Raw genomic sequence first — 17,513 nt, 5'->3', positions numbered from 1 at the left:
CTGTCTATGGATGGTATACGTGTTTCTTGAGGGTTTAAAGTAAGTGGCGTCATGTCGATGGAAGAAGCCTTGTCTAAGCAGGTGGGAACATAGTCCCAATTAAAAGAAATACAATCACAGACCGATGTAAGTAGATGGGGCAGTCGCCATTCAATAGGGAATCCCTTAGTTACCGTCACAAAGCACCTGGTCGGTTGTATTCCAGGGGTGCCCTGGGCAAGAAGGATCGTCCGGGGAGTTTTGTTTTAGAGAAAAAGCGATGAATCGTCGAAAATAAAGGGGACCAACCAATGAAAGATAAATTTCAAGATTGAGAATAGATGACGGCCATTTAAGTAGAAGTAGAATCCCTTTATTTAAGGAGTGCAATTAAAGTGTAACAGGGAATCTAAAATGTCGAGTATGTTAGTCATGGGAAGCTTTGATGAAAGAGAAAGACTGGGGAGATTCAAAGTTAGGTAATGGTCACTGGGGTTCTGGGGGGTCCTGAATGGAAAGTCACATGGACAAAGAAATTAGGGATGGATCGGCAATAGCCAATCTTATGAATAAACCTTCAGGAAAGGAATAGAAACTTAGAGATGATGAGTAAAGTATCAAATCAAATAAAATGGGTGGAGTTTTCCAAGGGACTGGGGACGTCCGTAATAAAATCTTAAATAGCAGGAGAAAATCTGGACAGAGAGAAAGAAAGCTTGAGAACAGAAGTGTGAAAAAAATGACGAGTGAACACGAGAGTTGTATGGATCTCTCGGGAATCGACTTCCTGGCTGCTAGGTGTGTTTCTAAGGCGCTAGAATTTGCAGAGAGGTCTCCCAATGAACATAGTGAGTGATGCACGAATTGTATTCTCTCTCCCTTAAGTGACATTATAGTGTAGGGTCTCGTATTTAATTGTTCTGGGGGGGGGGGGGGCCAACGTAAGTTAATGAAATCATGTCATATAGAGTGTTCAGGTTCACGAATTTAAATGTTTTGGGGGCCAACCGAAGTATTTGTTGATTAATTTTTAAATGGAGTATGAATTAATTTTTAATGAGGATGGTAATATGGAAAATACAATTGGCATTAGTTCAGTTAAATATAGTGTAAGTGAACTAATTATAATTTTCAGCCTCTCGTGCATGACTACTTTGTGTAAAATGTTTGTCTGGGTTATTCTTTATATACACACACAACACAACGCAATGTAAAAATGAGAACGGTATTTTGCTTATGTACTTTCAAGAACGGTCTCAAATCCGAACGGCTTAGCAATTACAAATCAAATTCAAATTCAAATGCACCTCGTGGACATTCCTCTGGGAAAAATTCTAACGAAACGTTATAGGCCAGAACGTGTGTTGTGAGTGTATGAGTGGCCCTAACGTATTCATCCACGATGTTGTCAGATTTACGAGTGCTTCGTGGTCTACTGGTGCTGCCATCTACGTTCCGTATTTCAAAGTGAAATTGATAGGTGTGTAAAATTTCGCATTACGCAAATATCATTATCGAAGACTGAAGTTCACGCACAAATCCGACAAATTTAAGTACTAATTTTATTGAAAATTTATCATATTTGCCTAAATTGACCTAAGGATAATACATAATCACCGGTAAATGTGATAAATTCACTTATAGAAATGGACAGTAGGATTTATCGGATTTACCGTAGCATAATCATCTCAAAAAATATATATAGAGAGAGAGAGGCTCTCTCTCTCTCTCTCATTTATCTGATCAAAATCGAAATATAATTTCTGAACCAGATGGGTCAATAAAGTTAATTCTTATGGTAGTTGTATGGTTAGCAAAAGCTTTTGAGCTGTCAATTCTAGGTTTTAATCCCAGTGGGATAGATCGCGCCAATTTGGTACCAGTTTAATTGGTGTTAGTTCATAAAAATACCATTCATATCTAATTTAGTTCAAAAAAACATAGTACTGAATGAATACCAGGACTCTATGATTGGACTTATCCCGTTGCTGAGATCTCTTCCTGCCCAGCTTCGTGGCAGAGTCCGGAACAAAGTGTGTCACAAACAGTTTGAGTGTGTATCTAGGGTTGCGGGTGAATTTTTATATTGCTGCCATTTTTTTTTTTTTCTTTTTTGAAATTGTGAGAGTGAAGTTTTATGATTAAATATCTGTACCATATTGTAGGTCCGTTGTTCTCTGTGGAGAGATTTTTTGATGGGAAGATCGGTTCGCATTCGTACCTCAAAGTTGGGAGCCACAGAAAACTAACTTCAGCCGACCACCACTTTGACGCCGGTAGAGTTCGAATCCGGCTCTTGCGATCAGTCCGTCACTATGACTACCCGACCGCCACTGGGGCTAAAACATAGTAGGCCTACTGTATTTCCCCCGCATTAGCCAGCATGCCAGAAAACAGCGTAGGAGACCATTATGACAAAAAAAAAGCATATTTTCGAAAACATGGGAGAAATACGAATTATAAAAATTTTGAAAAATTCTTTAAAAACTTATCTGGACTACATAATCTACATATGTAAGATTAATTTTATGTCTGTCAGTGTATTTTCTGTACAAATATGCAGTTTTTGGCTGGCATTGCACTATAAAAGTTTGATAAAATATCTTTTATAAAACAAAATATGTAACTAATTGGCGTATTGGTTACATTCGAGCGAATGTAAACCAATATGTCTACAGGGGTCATTTTTTTAAAGTTTTCTAACAGATCTTTTATAGTGTGATCCCGGCCTTGCGAACTACGTTGAAGATAACTGGAATTTCAGGTTCACTCTTGCTACCATAAATCTTGGTTTATTGCAAGTATGTCGGATACTAAGCATATTCGTTCTCGTCGATTAGATAAGCCGAATGAAAAAATTAGTAGCCTGTGAAGTATTTTTGCATTCTTTGATTATGTGCGTGAAATTGCAATAAGCAGAGCAAAGCATTAAAGAATTGCATTGCAAACCTCGATAAGCATATTAAAACGACAGAATATTTCTAAAATCTACGAACACGCTGAAAAAACGTGCAAAACACAGCATCTGTATTTCGTATTATGCTGGTGATAATTAAGTTAGAGTAATAAGTAAATGCTTGATTTTTATTATCGGTTATCAAAATCCTGGACAAAACGCATTTGATATAGTGAAAACTATTTGAACAGATTGATATCGGTCTTCCCTGAATGTATCATGCGAATGTTATCGAAACCTCGCTTTTCCCGGCATGCCGGGATGAACTGGACACCAACATTCAAAAAGCTTGTGTTCCCCAATATTTACAGCAGGCGGCTAATCCAGGGGAATACGGTATGTTATTCACTGATACCTGAAAAGTTTCTTATTCCTCGAAAAACATTATTTTTTTCTATTTTTTTCGACATCTACTCGTTTTTTCCAGATGACAAATACAACATTCTTTCTCCAAAACGGCGTATTCTAACAAATGACTTTTCCCGTACAGTACCAATATATTTTAATTACTTGGCGAGTTTTTGGAATAAAAAAACTTGGTCCTAAAAAAAGCCATTATTACAGGGAAAAAATGAATGAGAAAAAATTCTCGAGAGAAACGTTAGTTCTTTGATCGTAATCACTATTTCTTTGATGTGCAAAATTTTCCTCATGGGTGGGTAGTCGTTGGAAAAACAAAACAGGTATGCACATGTGTATACGTAACTTTAGTTATGGAAATAACAAAAAGGGGCCACGTACATAGACTATTGTTCTTTCGGATCCTCTGCCAGCAGGAACGTAATTCAAGTCGCTCCCTTTGTGTTGTGGATCTGATCAGAATTTTGAATTCGTTCGCTTCGTTTCTCCAGTTATAATTCCAGATTCTTCCGCATTGTCAGCATTCATTGTGGAACCTTCTGAAGTTTATGAATGTGAAAAAATGCTGACTTCTTGTTCGGTATTTTTCGAGAATATTCTATGGCCTCTCTCTTTTCCCATCTCTCTCTCTCTAGGGTAATGAATTTTCTCTTATCTCAAAGTCTTATATGTGCTTCTCCGTGTTGTTTTGAATTTCGAGTTTGGTGGCTTAATGATTTATTGACTGGGAAAAGGAAAAAAATAGTTTTTTTGAAGGAATTCGTGATTATATTTTTTTCCAGAATTTATAATGAGTTGATGATCGATAGAAAGAGATCATTAAGTTCTTTTTTTTCCTTTCCACTGGCTAATCATTTGCTCTGTGTGCTCATTATTCTTGCAACTGGAACCTTTCATATTTTATATGGCTGTATTGGAAATATATGGAGAGTTTTAGAGTTTTGGTACACTAAATGAGTATATATTGTGCACAAGGCAATTGTTGTTTAATATGTATAATCTATTTGGATCTACTACTCTATATTTCTGATCTTTTTCCTCTACTGCTGTACATTCATCAATAATTTCAAAGATTGATTTTTCTCTGAGAGAGATACATCGTAAGAAATGGATTCACAATAATACGCATGTACCATTTCATTTACCATTGTATTTTTCTTAAGAAAAAATAAATTTGATTTTGTCTTTTTTGTTCTTATGAACCACCATTTACCAAGAGAAAAATTAACGAAGTTTCTGTATTTCAGTTTTTTTAGTTTTCTTTTGAAGTTCAATGTGCATTCACGCACTGCGCACGCATGTCATCTGGGTATGAGATCTGTATGCACCATAATCCTTTGCTGAATATCTAAAAGTACTCAGCTGAGTGGTTAGATCTTCCAACCACTCAGCCTACTATTCTAACACTATAGTAATACTTCACAGTTGAATTCTCTTTCTTCCTTATGAAGTAACGCTTAGAGTATGTATATATATAGTTTAAAAAATGTTCAAGAAATATCATTGCTTTCGTTACTAAATGCCTTCTCGATTCAATTTCACTCTTCTTCTTTTTTTTGTAATTTAATTGGAATTTTTTAATTTAATTTCTTCTCTCTCTCTCGCTTTATTGATTTCATTTCTAACATATATAATACGCATGTACCACTTCAAAATGATGAAAAAAAATAAAATCAGATAAGGGATCAAGAGACATATTTGTTGATACATTGCAAATTTATAATGAATAATAACGAATATAAGTACATATTAGTGAACAAAATAACAAGACAAAATGGGGGGGGGGAAAAAGCATAATTTTTGCGAGAGAAAACAATTTTAGTTGTTGATATGGAATAAAAGCAAATGTATATATATATATATATATATATATATATATATCAGCGTTTCTCAACCTATGGTTCTCGACGATGGCATAAGTGGTCCGCAGGCAGACTTGATATAATTTGAACTGTATGAAAAATTATTCAATTTTTGTAATTAAATAATAGTTCAGTTTTCTAATTACCGCTAAAATGTCTAGGGGGAATAGAGGACTGCTACAAACCGCAGTAAAAACAAATGAAACAAAAAACCATTCAAATCTCTTGATGGTCATATTACATTGGTGAAAAATTGAGGGAAAAAATTTTAACTTGACGAATATGTGAGATGAATATTTGTATTTATAGCCGTAATCCTCATAATAAGTTATGGAAGCGGTTTTTATTCATGATTTATTAAATATTACAAATTCAAGTGAGCAAATACAGAACAATTGTAATTGGCAATACGGGACAGATTTATGAAAAATTAAAATAGAGGAATTTCCCGTAAAACGGGATCAAGCGGTCCGTCGAATTGTAACAGACATTGGTCAGAAAGGTTGAGAAACGCTGGTCTATAAAATACTTTCACATGATTCATAGTGATATAGTATTTTTTGGCAACAATAGGGAGTGTGTAACCACGTGAAATATACATTGCATGATTTTAAGATTAGAACTAATACTGAAAATAAGTATAATTTTACAATGTGTAAGATCAAATTAATTAATAATTTTACTTGATTAAAAAGCGTGGAACAAATCAAAATAAAATCTCAATGTCACTGATTGAAAATAGACATTGCTTCGTGTGTTTTTGAAGGGTGATAAATTAGTAATGTTAAGAATATCTGGTGATAAAGAGTTGATAAGAGTTTTCTAGTACTATAACTCATAGATTCTAGGAATAAAAACGTACGGTCACTTTATAATTAATGTATAAAACAAATAATATAATTTATAACGTAACATTTTGTTCTCGTAGAAACTGGACGTAAATAAAGACGGCGTTGTCACCATAGACGAATTTATGGAGATTTGTTCCAAAGTAAGGCAATCTATATTTCATTCACTGCGTTTTCTATTTTTAGTAATCATTTGTTACACGATTATTGGTCATATTAGTTATATATGGATTTGATTTATGAAAAACTCCATTGAAAATGACAGTTATCTATTATAATACAAAGATATATCATTATTCAAACTTGAAAAGAAATATATTTTCAGAAAAACAATTTCGTCTCTCGTCAACGCTGATGTGTATTATTAAGACTTTTGTACTTCCCGAACCCAAGTTTCAAACTTATCCCGAAAGCTGCCAAGGCACTGTCACGCATTGCCACGGAAACTGTTGTGTGCTTTGTTAAAAGTTGTAGACGCACAGCTTGTCTAACATAGATTGATTAGACAATCCTCTAATTAGAACTTTCCCGGAAAGTTATACCAGAGAGTCTTCACCTAATAACTTTTCTTCCTGTTTTGTAAGTCTGGAGGGAGAAATTTTAGAAACGTTCACTGCAGAAAACTAATTTCCGGACAAAAATGGAGCGGAAGGGAACAGCCCTTCGGGGACATTCAACAATAACACAGGAAAAAAAAAGCACGTTAAATAAAAGGTTATTTCCTTTACGTAGCGGACACAGATCTGTGATCTTCGGCACGTGATCTTGAACTGAATACAGTATTTGATCGTCTTATTCTTCTTCGATCTAACTTTTCACACTTTCTCATAACTAATTTACTCCAGTCTCTTTCGTGAGACGATGCAATTATTCAAAAACTGTTCGTCTACACTGTTTTCCCATGAATACTCATCGAAAAATATTATTTTGATGGGCATAATGTAACTGCGTACATTCTACATTGGTTCATAAATGAAACTGAATTTTCAGATTAAGCACTTTTCAAGGTTAGAACTCGCATTCCCCCTCCCCCTTATGTATTCCGGGTATCAGACACTTGATTATGTACATTACGTGTATGGTATCCATGGCGAATTCAAATTTGTGGAAGAGAGAAATCTTGTCGAGATACGTTAAAAGAAATCATGTTATTATAATGCGAAATTTCTCAACGAATTAGGAGAATCCAATCTTTTTCTTCTTCTTTTGCTTCCCCAAACGATATGAAAAAAAACTTAAATAATTGATAATTTTTTTAAAATATATTTATTTCAGATTTATTTGGGGGCAATGAAAGATCATCAAGAGAAAGAGGCTTCGTATTTTTGCTGAGTAGTAACTATAAACCACGACAATATAGACATGCATGCTCATAATAATTCAAAATCAACCTAAATCCATAGAATTATTTTTTTTTTTTTGTGCAACTGCTTGTACTCAACAAGGGCTGTGTATGAAGCACCACGAGTTGGAGAAAAATAAACTAAATAAAATCAAAAGCGACCCTTTACCTTCAAATAACGAAAATGTCAAAAAAGGTGCATATGGTATTAAAATAATAAAATTACTTACCACCTTCAAATGTCAAATTTTGTTTTATCAACTCATTTGGAAAAAGTCTCTTTTAAAAACTTGGGAAGTGTCTAACTTTGTAGTACATTGAATAAGATTTAAAAAAACAAAGTCATGCTTGATTTGTCAATACTTTTAAACGCAATAAATAATTTTGAAAATTGGTTTTCTGGAGATTCGTGTTTTCTGTTACATACCTCATGCAAAGGTTCCTTTTAAAAAAGTGTCTAGGGTAGACTCATAAACTTTGAAATAGTTAAAATATATAACACTCGTTAAGCAATAACCCAAAAGCTGGCATATCCAGATGTTATCATTTCATATATGTTGGAAAACCAATATATTTAATTTTAATTTTGAAAAAATTAAAATTAAATATATTTAATTAAATTAGAAACAACTTTTTTTAAAGAGTTCTGAGTGGTCTTTAAACATTTACTCCATTGCACAGGCATTGAACATTAAAGAACCGGATACACCCCATTTCACATCTCAGAGAGAGAGAGAGAGAGAGAGATATCAAAGTGTTTTCGAAGGATGGGTGTATCCGGAAACTTGAATAGCAAAGGCATTGCGTAGACAGTGTCAGAGCAACGAAAACTATGAAAACAATCGTATTATGTGCATTGGTTTTTAGTGTACATTGTCTAACGCTAGAACTATTTGAAAATACTTCAATTCCAATAACAAAATTAACATCATGAAAATATATTAAAATACATACAAAATTTTACTGGGTTGTTCTTTTTATGGGAAATCACAATTGATAACTGCGTTCTGTAAGACCCGCGCCATTGAAATAAAAAGCGCCTTGAAAGTGGTCAGTAACCTTAAAAAGGTCTTGGAAGATATGAATCAATATTTGATTTTCAAGTCTTGAAAAGATATGTCACGTAACGGAAACGCCAAACAATCTCCACCCTCGTTGTTATTTGCTTAACTAATCAATCAATTTCAATTTTATTCAACTGCTAAATTTGTCTGCTTCCGCAATGAGTTCGGACTAGACAGTGTCTTTTCATTCTGCTCTGAATTCAATAGAATCACGTGGCTTCTCATAATTGAGTCTTCAGGGTTATCAACCTATAACGATATCATACAGATAGCGCATTATTAAATTCAAAATTCAGGAACCTTTGTTATGTATTATATTATTTTTTTTATGACGCGTCGGTCTGGAAGATTTCCAAAGTTTTTTCTATACGTCAAAATGCTATTCGAACCTTATCCTTTAACGTCAAGCATTAAGCCAAAATCCAATTTTCTCTTAGTCTCATATATCTATGTACAAAATGCATTTCATACACTGAGTAAGATAAATTGAATAGTTAAATATTGGACAGAACTTCAATCTCTTGGGAATAATAGGAGTCTCTTGGAAATAATACCAAGTAAATTTCGTTCCCCAATCTTTACCAATATCTTAATAACTTTACGAAAAATAACAAAAAAATATATATATTCCAAACATTTGGTAAAATAAATTTTAAATACACAACTTTTTTTTCTTTGATTTATTGAATCATTCAAATTTAATGATTCGAGAAAAAAAATAGGACGAAGCCATTGCAGCTGTTTAATGAACTATCGGAAAAGAACCGAATCTATTCCAGACAGCTAAATTGGTAAAAAAGAATAATAAGTCCACGAACTTTATGATTCAATCGAGCTTGAAACCATGCCAGTTTATGAGCCACGGCCTTATTCTTTCCTACATACACACACACACACATATATAAAGATATAGATGCCATTCTTTGTTCCCAGTATGTGGGATGATTAAAAGCTCTTTGTTATGGAACCTCGATGAATAACGACATCTGATGAAGTGCTTTTGGAGGCGGTAACTTTTGTGAGAATGGGGGGGCCCCTGAAAACGTTCAATATCGTTAATGGAAATGCTATGTTTTTAGAAGGGCAACAGATCCCCAAGGTCTGCCGCGTACGGTATTCATAGCATGAGAAAAGAACGACAATAGACATATAATGAAAATAATAAGATTAGCAGTGAAGAAACTTTCTCAGGGAAAGGGAAAAAAATTAGCAGAAATAAAAAAAGAAGAAAATTTTTGACGAGAGAGGAGAAAGCAAAAAAAAAAGCAACTCTTATTCAAATGACCATGAATAAAAGAGCAAAAACTCATCATTCAAAAGATTAAGTGACAAAGAAGAAAGAAAAAGTGTTAGAAAGAAAAAAAACATAAATTTGCACCTCTTTTCGAAAGTCTAATTAGACGAAAGAATGCAATTATATTAATGCAGTTTTTATTTTTACTTTTAGAGGCTATCGATAGATGAATTACCCACGTTAGCATGTGATGCTATTTTTGTTACCATAATCTATACTTCAAACAGCTGTGAATAAAAAAGAAAAGTTTTTCTTCATCAAAAACTTTATCCTAAAGAAAGATCTAAAAAAATATTATTAGAAAAAGTGCAATGAAATTATCAATTCAAAGTTAAAAAAAAATCGAATTTTATATAAATAGCTTATATTGATGATCCTTTCTCCTCAATTCGTTATTTAAAAAATTAGACTGATACTCGATTATAATGACTGATAAAGTTTCATAAGTACAAGTCTGGATTTTCTGTCTATGCCCTGATAATCATCCACAAGTACTCTCTGTGCTTGAAATTCATAATACTTTTTATTAAAAAATAGAGCCCAAAATATTTTGACTTGACTAACTCTTTGCCTTTGCATTAGTAATTATGTAATAAAATCATCACATTATGGATAAAAAAACTCTCTCAAAATGCTAAAAAATTCTATTAAAGGATACAATCACGATAGAAATCAATGAAAAATTTATATTTTTAATAAAAAAAAATAAAAAAACTTCAGAAACTTTTTAATCAACTCAGGTCAAAGATGGAAATAAAAAGGAATCATCTATAGTTCTACACTATCTCTCTATGAATTGTTAATTATTTCCCAAATTTTTCATGATTTCAACTCAGATATATATTGTTATAATGCTGTGGCTCGCATGATGTGAGCTAATAGCGTTATAAAAGGATTTCGAAATTATAAAATTCAATAATTTAATGAGGATTTTTCTTTAAGGAATGTCTGCTGTGGATTTGATTATCAAAATTCATGAATATTTAATCTGGTGCGTCTTCGTTATAAATTCTAGTTTTGCCTAGTTTCTGTTTTTTAGACTGTGCTGCTATATTTTTCATGATTAAATTACAAAATGCGCACATCTGCGTACCTATCTTTATGTATCTCATCCTTTACACATGAATAAAAACACTGTATGCCTAAGGCTTCTGAACTGACACACTAATTTTTTTTTGATTAGTCATTCAGTTTGTTAATAAATTATTCCAATTAAACATTTGTTCCATTTCGTAGTGAAAGTTAATTTTGTGTGTGACTGTGTGTTATTTATGATATATCTTTGAGGTTAAGTTTCAATAATAATTTTCATGATACTTAAACAACACAACGAATATCCATAAAATTCAGGCATCAAAAAATAGATATAATTCAATTTTACAAACAGCTTCAAAAATGAATTTATTTATATCTGAATTTAAAAATTTTTTGTGTATCAGCAGAATGGAGAAGAATTTTCTTTGAATTAATAATTCTTATTCACAGACATCCTGAAATATGTTTATATAACCATATGATAATTCGAATGTTTCATTGTCTATTTATTCATTTTACGATTCTTAATTATATATTATTCATTTATATACATATACATATTTTTTTTATAGGATGAAACCATATCTCAATCTCTAACGCTGTTCGATACGGTACTATGAATAAAAGAGATTCGTAGAATAAAAATTTATGAAAGTATCAGCAGATGTGATTTGTGTGATATATATAAAAGATTTAAAATAATGATAGTGTACCTTTTATCCTTGAAAAGTTGAACAGTGATCGTAATTATAGCGGTGAAAATTATACATATATATATATATATATTTCGTTATGCGCTTTCACTGCGCTGAATACTAAGGTTATTTTGTTTCGACTGTGATTAAATATGACTTCATTTATAATTATTGTAAAGTGAATATAGATAATGTTATAATAAAGAACACGCGGTTCTATTCCTTGGAATTTTAGTAATATAAGAAGCAAGCAGAAGTAAGAAATTTGATGAAAAAGTTTATTCAAAATCGGTTTTTCACCTTCATATTCTATATTGGTTATTGTATATGAATATTTTTCATTAAACCGCCTATCTATAATTTCTATCTAAAAAAAAGGCGTTATACAATGTGTGATATTTTCATGAATGAATATTTATTATTATTCAAATATTTCATTCAGGTTTTCTCAGACAAATGCATACTTATATCAAAAATCTTGCTTTAAACAGGTTTAAGCAGCTCAGGTTTGTTATTTTTCAAGCTCTCTATACAATTTTTTTGAATCGTGAGAGAAATGCCTTCTTCCTATTATTCGAATATTTGATATTACTCATAGAATAATGTAAATTTTTAAATACAGCTGAAAAGAAAATCAGTATTCATCAGTAGTAAATCGCTTGTTTTAGCCGCGCTAGCGTTAAACGAATCAAATTACTAAAAACTGAATAAAAAATTTTAATTTAATTTGAGTATGTATAATCTGATAAATCACGCTGTGATTTCTATTTTTAGTTCAGCTGAAGTTGTAAAGAATTTTTTTTTACTGTAATAACCTGTCAGCATAACTATTTCAAACTTCCTTGTAATACTGTAAATTGGATGATATAATATAATTATAATGAAATGATAAAATCTCGCGTAATTCAGTCGTGAAAATGCGTTTCTCTATAAGATTGCGAAGAAGACAATTTTTTTTTTATCATTTAATATAATTATCAGTATCAACATAAAATTATACTGCATTAAATTTATTATATACTGCATCAATTTATTAAAAATATTAGTAATGTTTGTGATAACCATGTTTTTTTTTGTTTTTAAATTTTAAATATTACAGGGTGTTCCGCAAGTGCTAATGTGGCCTTTAGCTCATCAACCACCTTTCGTAGAGGTAGGATTCCAATTCAAAAAATGCTCAAAAGGAGTTCAAAAATTACCCTGTACCATTTTTAACAGTGTGTAACAAAAAATCTGTTTTTATACGGTCCTCTTGTGCTCTAACTTTCAATCAGAAAGTTGTTGCCCTGTCTCTTTTGAGTCCAACCAAAAAATTATCATGTTTTGACTGGAATATTCGCTGAGATATTTTAATTCAAAATCGGAGTGAAGTTATGAAAGAATGTTCCTTTCCCAACTTTTCTCTGGTTTTTGAATTCGAATATCTCTATAAATATTGCAGTTTAAAACCTAAGATCTCTTTTGTTGGATTCGGGAAAAAGACAGGGAAACAACATTTTAACTGGAAGTTAGAGGACAGGGGCACCGTATAAAGAGTTTTACGCCCCTCTCTCTCTTTTTTATTTTGTTACAACACTCTGTTTTCACTCTCAATACTTTTACAAGTTAATTTATGAGCACCTGATATTTTTTTAATTGAAACCATATTCTAAACCATAATACCTCTACGACAAATGGTTGATGAGATAAAGACTGCATTAGCACTTACCACCCTGTCCTAGATTATCATATCTTTTCATCGAGAACGTAATGAAAACATTTTGTTGAAAAATTATGTGCGCGGATATGTAAAACGTTTTTTTAATTTTAGGAAAGAATTAAAATCATCTCTCTCAGAAACTTAGTCATTAACAAGTTAATGACTGGTGAACAATGATTAACTGTTATAAAAATCATATTTAGTGAATAGACTATTTCCCGATTAAAAATATTCGTTGCCATGCACTCAAATATTTAATTATAAAAATATTTTACAAAAATCATAAAGAATGAAAAATAACAAACGGAAGTCTGAGCAATAAATTTTTGAATGTAAATAAAACCTGACAAGAGAAATTTTCATTTGTTAATAATTATATATTATTCTCATTAGTAATTACAAATACATATTTGACATCCTTTTTAATCTATAAATATTGAGTTCTCATTTTGAAAAATTTTAACTCCGAACTGATTATTTTTTAGCCATAACCTAACGAAACATTTTCATTTTTGCAATAACTACATACTATTTTCGTGGAAGAATAATAACATTATTATATTCAATTTATTTTCAAATTGAAAATCGGTTTTTGAGTCGAAAATAATTTTTTTTTTTTATGCATCTCAGTTTTCCTACCAAACTCGAGAAATTGAATAAACATTTACCGAAAACACTCTATAGTTATTAGAGTACTTTTATAAACATTAAACCCCCATATCAAAAGATTGTGAATACAAGTGAATTCATAAGCAGACTCTCCTCTCCTATGTAACGATGTCGTTCAATTTTCGTCGTGTTTATTCCTGTTACGTCGCGCAATTGCAAAAGAATGCTTTGCTTAAATGTAAGTGATGTGATATTAGAAAAAAAAATATATTGTGACGGTATCAATAAACAAATAAATATATTATATATTCTTGTATGTTGACTGTGTTTCGCATATTTAATTGAAGAGCCTTTTTAAAGAAAGATATGGAAGTATATAATGCAGTTGTATCGTAAAAACAAATTATTTACAACGTTGTATGTTTATATACGTATCCCAAAGTCGAACGATATATTTGTAAATGCTTCATGATCTATTGAATGCTATGTAAATGATGCCGATTATTTACCTGCAGTTTGAACTTTGAAGAAACGCGTCGATTTCAACCAGCTTCACATAAATTGTATGATAAAGGTGGAAAACAATGCTATTATAGCAACTTGAATGAGTTGTGAATGCTGGAGAAATGACTAATAAACATATTTTGATAAACACTGTTTTTTAGTTTCAATTAATTTTTTTAGTTTCAATTAATTTTTTTAGTTTCAATTAATTTTTTTAGTTTCAATTAATTTTTTTAGTTATCCGCATTTTACTTCGTTTCCATGTATTTTGGAAGATTAATTCGCAAAAAATGTAAAATTTTCATTAAAGAAAGAATTTTTGTCCTGCAAAAACAATCATCAACAATAATGTACACACGGATTAATTAGACAGGGACCTTCACTTCACGGAAGTTTACAAATGACTCTTTCATGTTTCTCATGTGAGGCTGTTGCGCACTTTATGAGAAAAATTTTAACTTCGCCATATGCTTGTATGTGTAGTCTGGAAGTTTAAGTAAAATATGCTAGGAATTATTTTCTGTACGTTTCAATTAATTTTTTCATTTTGCTTAGCTACACGTCATTTCATCTAACTATTATTAAATAACTATTTAAAAAAATAAATAACTATTAAAGCATATGCCTTTGATTCAAATACTGTATTTAAATTACTTAAAATAAAGAAAACATTTTTAATGGGGGAAACCTTTGAAGATAGTGAATAATGTCACATATTTTATCAATAGTGTTCATTAACTATAAAATTAGTGTGATTAAAATCATGTTCATGGAAAGCCACGGCAATCCAATCAATTAAGTCCAAAAAAATGAAAAAAACAAGAAATTATGTGATCCAAAATATACCTTTTTCAATTCATGTCTATCCCATTTTTGTATTTTTTATCTACCTTCTGAAAAAAAATCTCTGAAAATTGAAAACATCTTATACAAAGACTAATCAACTATTTGATGATTAGTTAAAATGTTATTCCTTGTGAAAGAGATTCATCAGACTGCGATGAAGCCAAAACACTTAAATCTTAGCTTGTGAGGCCATAAAGGTTTCCGTCTATTCTCCAATGAATAGAATAAAATTATAAGGCTTCGTAATGAGGCGCTTTCAATCTTTAAGAAGTGCTTCGTTAACGCAATTTGGGTGTTGATACAAATGCATTTTTACATGCACTTGAAGTCTTTAGAAATAGTTTTTTGATTGTAGTGCAAAAAAAAAAAAAAATCAGAATGTCTAGAATAACTTTTATTTACACCACGTGCGTCACAAATGTAAACAACATTTCGGCAATGAATCTTAAAACTCTGTTCATGTCCACGCAATGCGTAAAACATACGCAAAATGCGTTTATATTTCATAGAAACATCGATCATTCCGGTATATTTGCTGGTTATTAAAATATGCAAAATCCCGTTACATTTTCTTCCCTTAAGAGAGGCAAAAGATGGCATTCGTTGTTTCGAAAAGATGATAAATAACAGATGCACGCGTTGTCATAAAAACACACACACATACCTATAAAACCATATCAAGCGACTTTTAAAATTTTCTGATTTGTCTTTTTTTTTGTAACATTCTATAGTCTCGCTATGATATTCAAGTCAGCATGAGTTGATTTGAATATCATATATCTCGTATGAATATTATACAACTCTTTTACGTATATTTTTAGGGGGGAGGGGGTCTCATACCTCAAACATGGTTTAAAAGTCTCAAAAACTAAAAAAGTATAAGCTCACCATGGATTTGTTTCAAATTTAGTAAAAATATTTTCGAGTGCATGAAAAAGTCCTTTTATCCTAGAATAACTCTTGGACCGTTAATTCTAGAAGCATACTTCCAATTAGAAAATATATGCAAATGACGCATAGACCTCAGATTACGCCATTCACATTGCAAAAGGGGTTGTACACGTATTAAAATAAAAGTTAAAAATTTTTGTTTTTATTTCGTTGTTCAGTTTAAAAAACTCAATTAAAAAGTTGTTGCAATACTTCTCGTGAACCCAACGGAAAAAATTTCACGTTTGCAAGAGCAATATTCGCAGAAATATTAGAATTCAAAAATTAGTAGAAAGTAGGGGACAGAACAGCAAGAACTAACGGACAACGCTCTTTTCCTTCACACATGTTGTTCTTTTCCAACAATTCCTCCGATTTTTAATTAAAAAATATCTCAGTGCAGCTCATGGAATTTATTTGTTTTAATAACCACAGACTCTTGCAATATGAATGACGTATCTGAGGTCCACATGTTATTTGGATACATTTTCCAATTGAAAGTTTGCTCCTAATATCAATGGTTCGTGAGTTGTTCAAGGATAAAGGAACTTTCCTATGTATCGTGTATATATGATAGCACATTGTTTTTTATTGTTGTTTTTTTGAACTTCCAAATATTTAGGAAAAAAAGTATTGTTAACACCTTGCATTCTTGATAAAACAGCATGACATCAATGCAAATGAATAAAAATTGATTTAAATTGATGAAATTTTTTCATGAAATTATATACAAATGAGTGAAATTTCACTGATTCAATATTACTTAAAATTGAATTTTAAAAAATTCAAAAAGTCAAATGTATTCTTACATGGATCTCGTTTATTTTGTCTCATGGACCAAACAATTGATCAAACAATTTTTTTTATTATGAATCTAATTTTATTCGATTACATTCATCCCATGCCTTTTTATCATTCTCTCTCACAAGGTATCAACATTTCTTTTCTTAATATTCAAAAATTTACAAAAAAAAACTAGTAAAGGCAGTATAGACAACATTGTGGGCTGGCATAATACAACATGTATAATCAAAAATATGTGTGAGACAAATTCTCAAGATAAATCAAGAATTAAATAATATTTTCAATGGTATTTCTGCTAGAACATAGATTTTGAGAACTTTTAAAACTGCGTTAAAAAACGTTTGCGACTCTTTATAGTGCGTTGCATTCACTGCCAAAAAAAAATTTTGTTTTTTCCATTTCCTCAAAAAAATTTCAAATTGCCTCATTATCTTAAAGAGATGTAGTTGAAGATTCAGACTCTGGCGCCCCAAATGTGTGGGTTGCTTTTTTTCCTCAATGTGGAATTTTCTCTTTTGATCTCAGGGACTTCAAGGATTGTATAAGTTCTGGGCTAGAAACATGGTGAATACGAACTTTAAGAGCTTTCATCAGAGGGCAGCACTTAAAGTTAAACTTCCAGGGCGTTTTAAGATGCCTTGGAAGCGAAGGTGCCTCCGGAAAAACTGTGGTTTATTACAAAAAAT

General features: G+C 31.4%; 1 protein-coding gene across 1 annotated transcript in view; it reads left to right on the top strand.

The window, feature by feature from the left end:
• LOC149076263 (Kv channel-interacting protein 4-like) overlaps nt 1–14,391 on the top strand; it is a 149,616-nt gene extending 135,225 nt beyond the window's left edge. The window contains exons 5-6 of the mRNA XM_089243831.1: nt 6,086–6,148; nt 11,313–14,391. Coding sequence (XP_089099957.1) covers nt 6,086–6,148; nt 11,313–11,360 — 111 coding nt within the window. The 3' untranslated portion in view covers nt 11,361–14,391. The remainder of the gene's footprint in view (nt 1–6,085; nt 6,149–11,312) is intronic.
• Nucleotides 14,392–17,513: the final 3,122 nt, after the last annotated feature.

The sequence above is a fragment of the Pholcus phalangioides genome, unplaced genomic scaffold, assembly GCF_987345545.1.
Source record: "Pholcus phalangioides strain wild (caught in Gottingen) unplaced genomic scaffold, Ppha-v1.0 ptg000015l_1, whole genome shotgun sequence".
Classification (NCBI taxonomy): domain Eukaryota; kingdom Metazoa; phylum Arthropoda; class Arachnida; order Araneae; family Pholcidae; genus Pholcus; species Pholcus phalangioides.
This window is presented reverse-complemented; position numbering and strand designations above follow the sequence as displayed.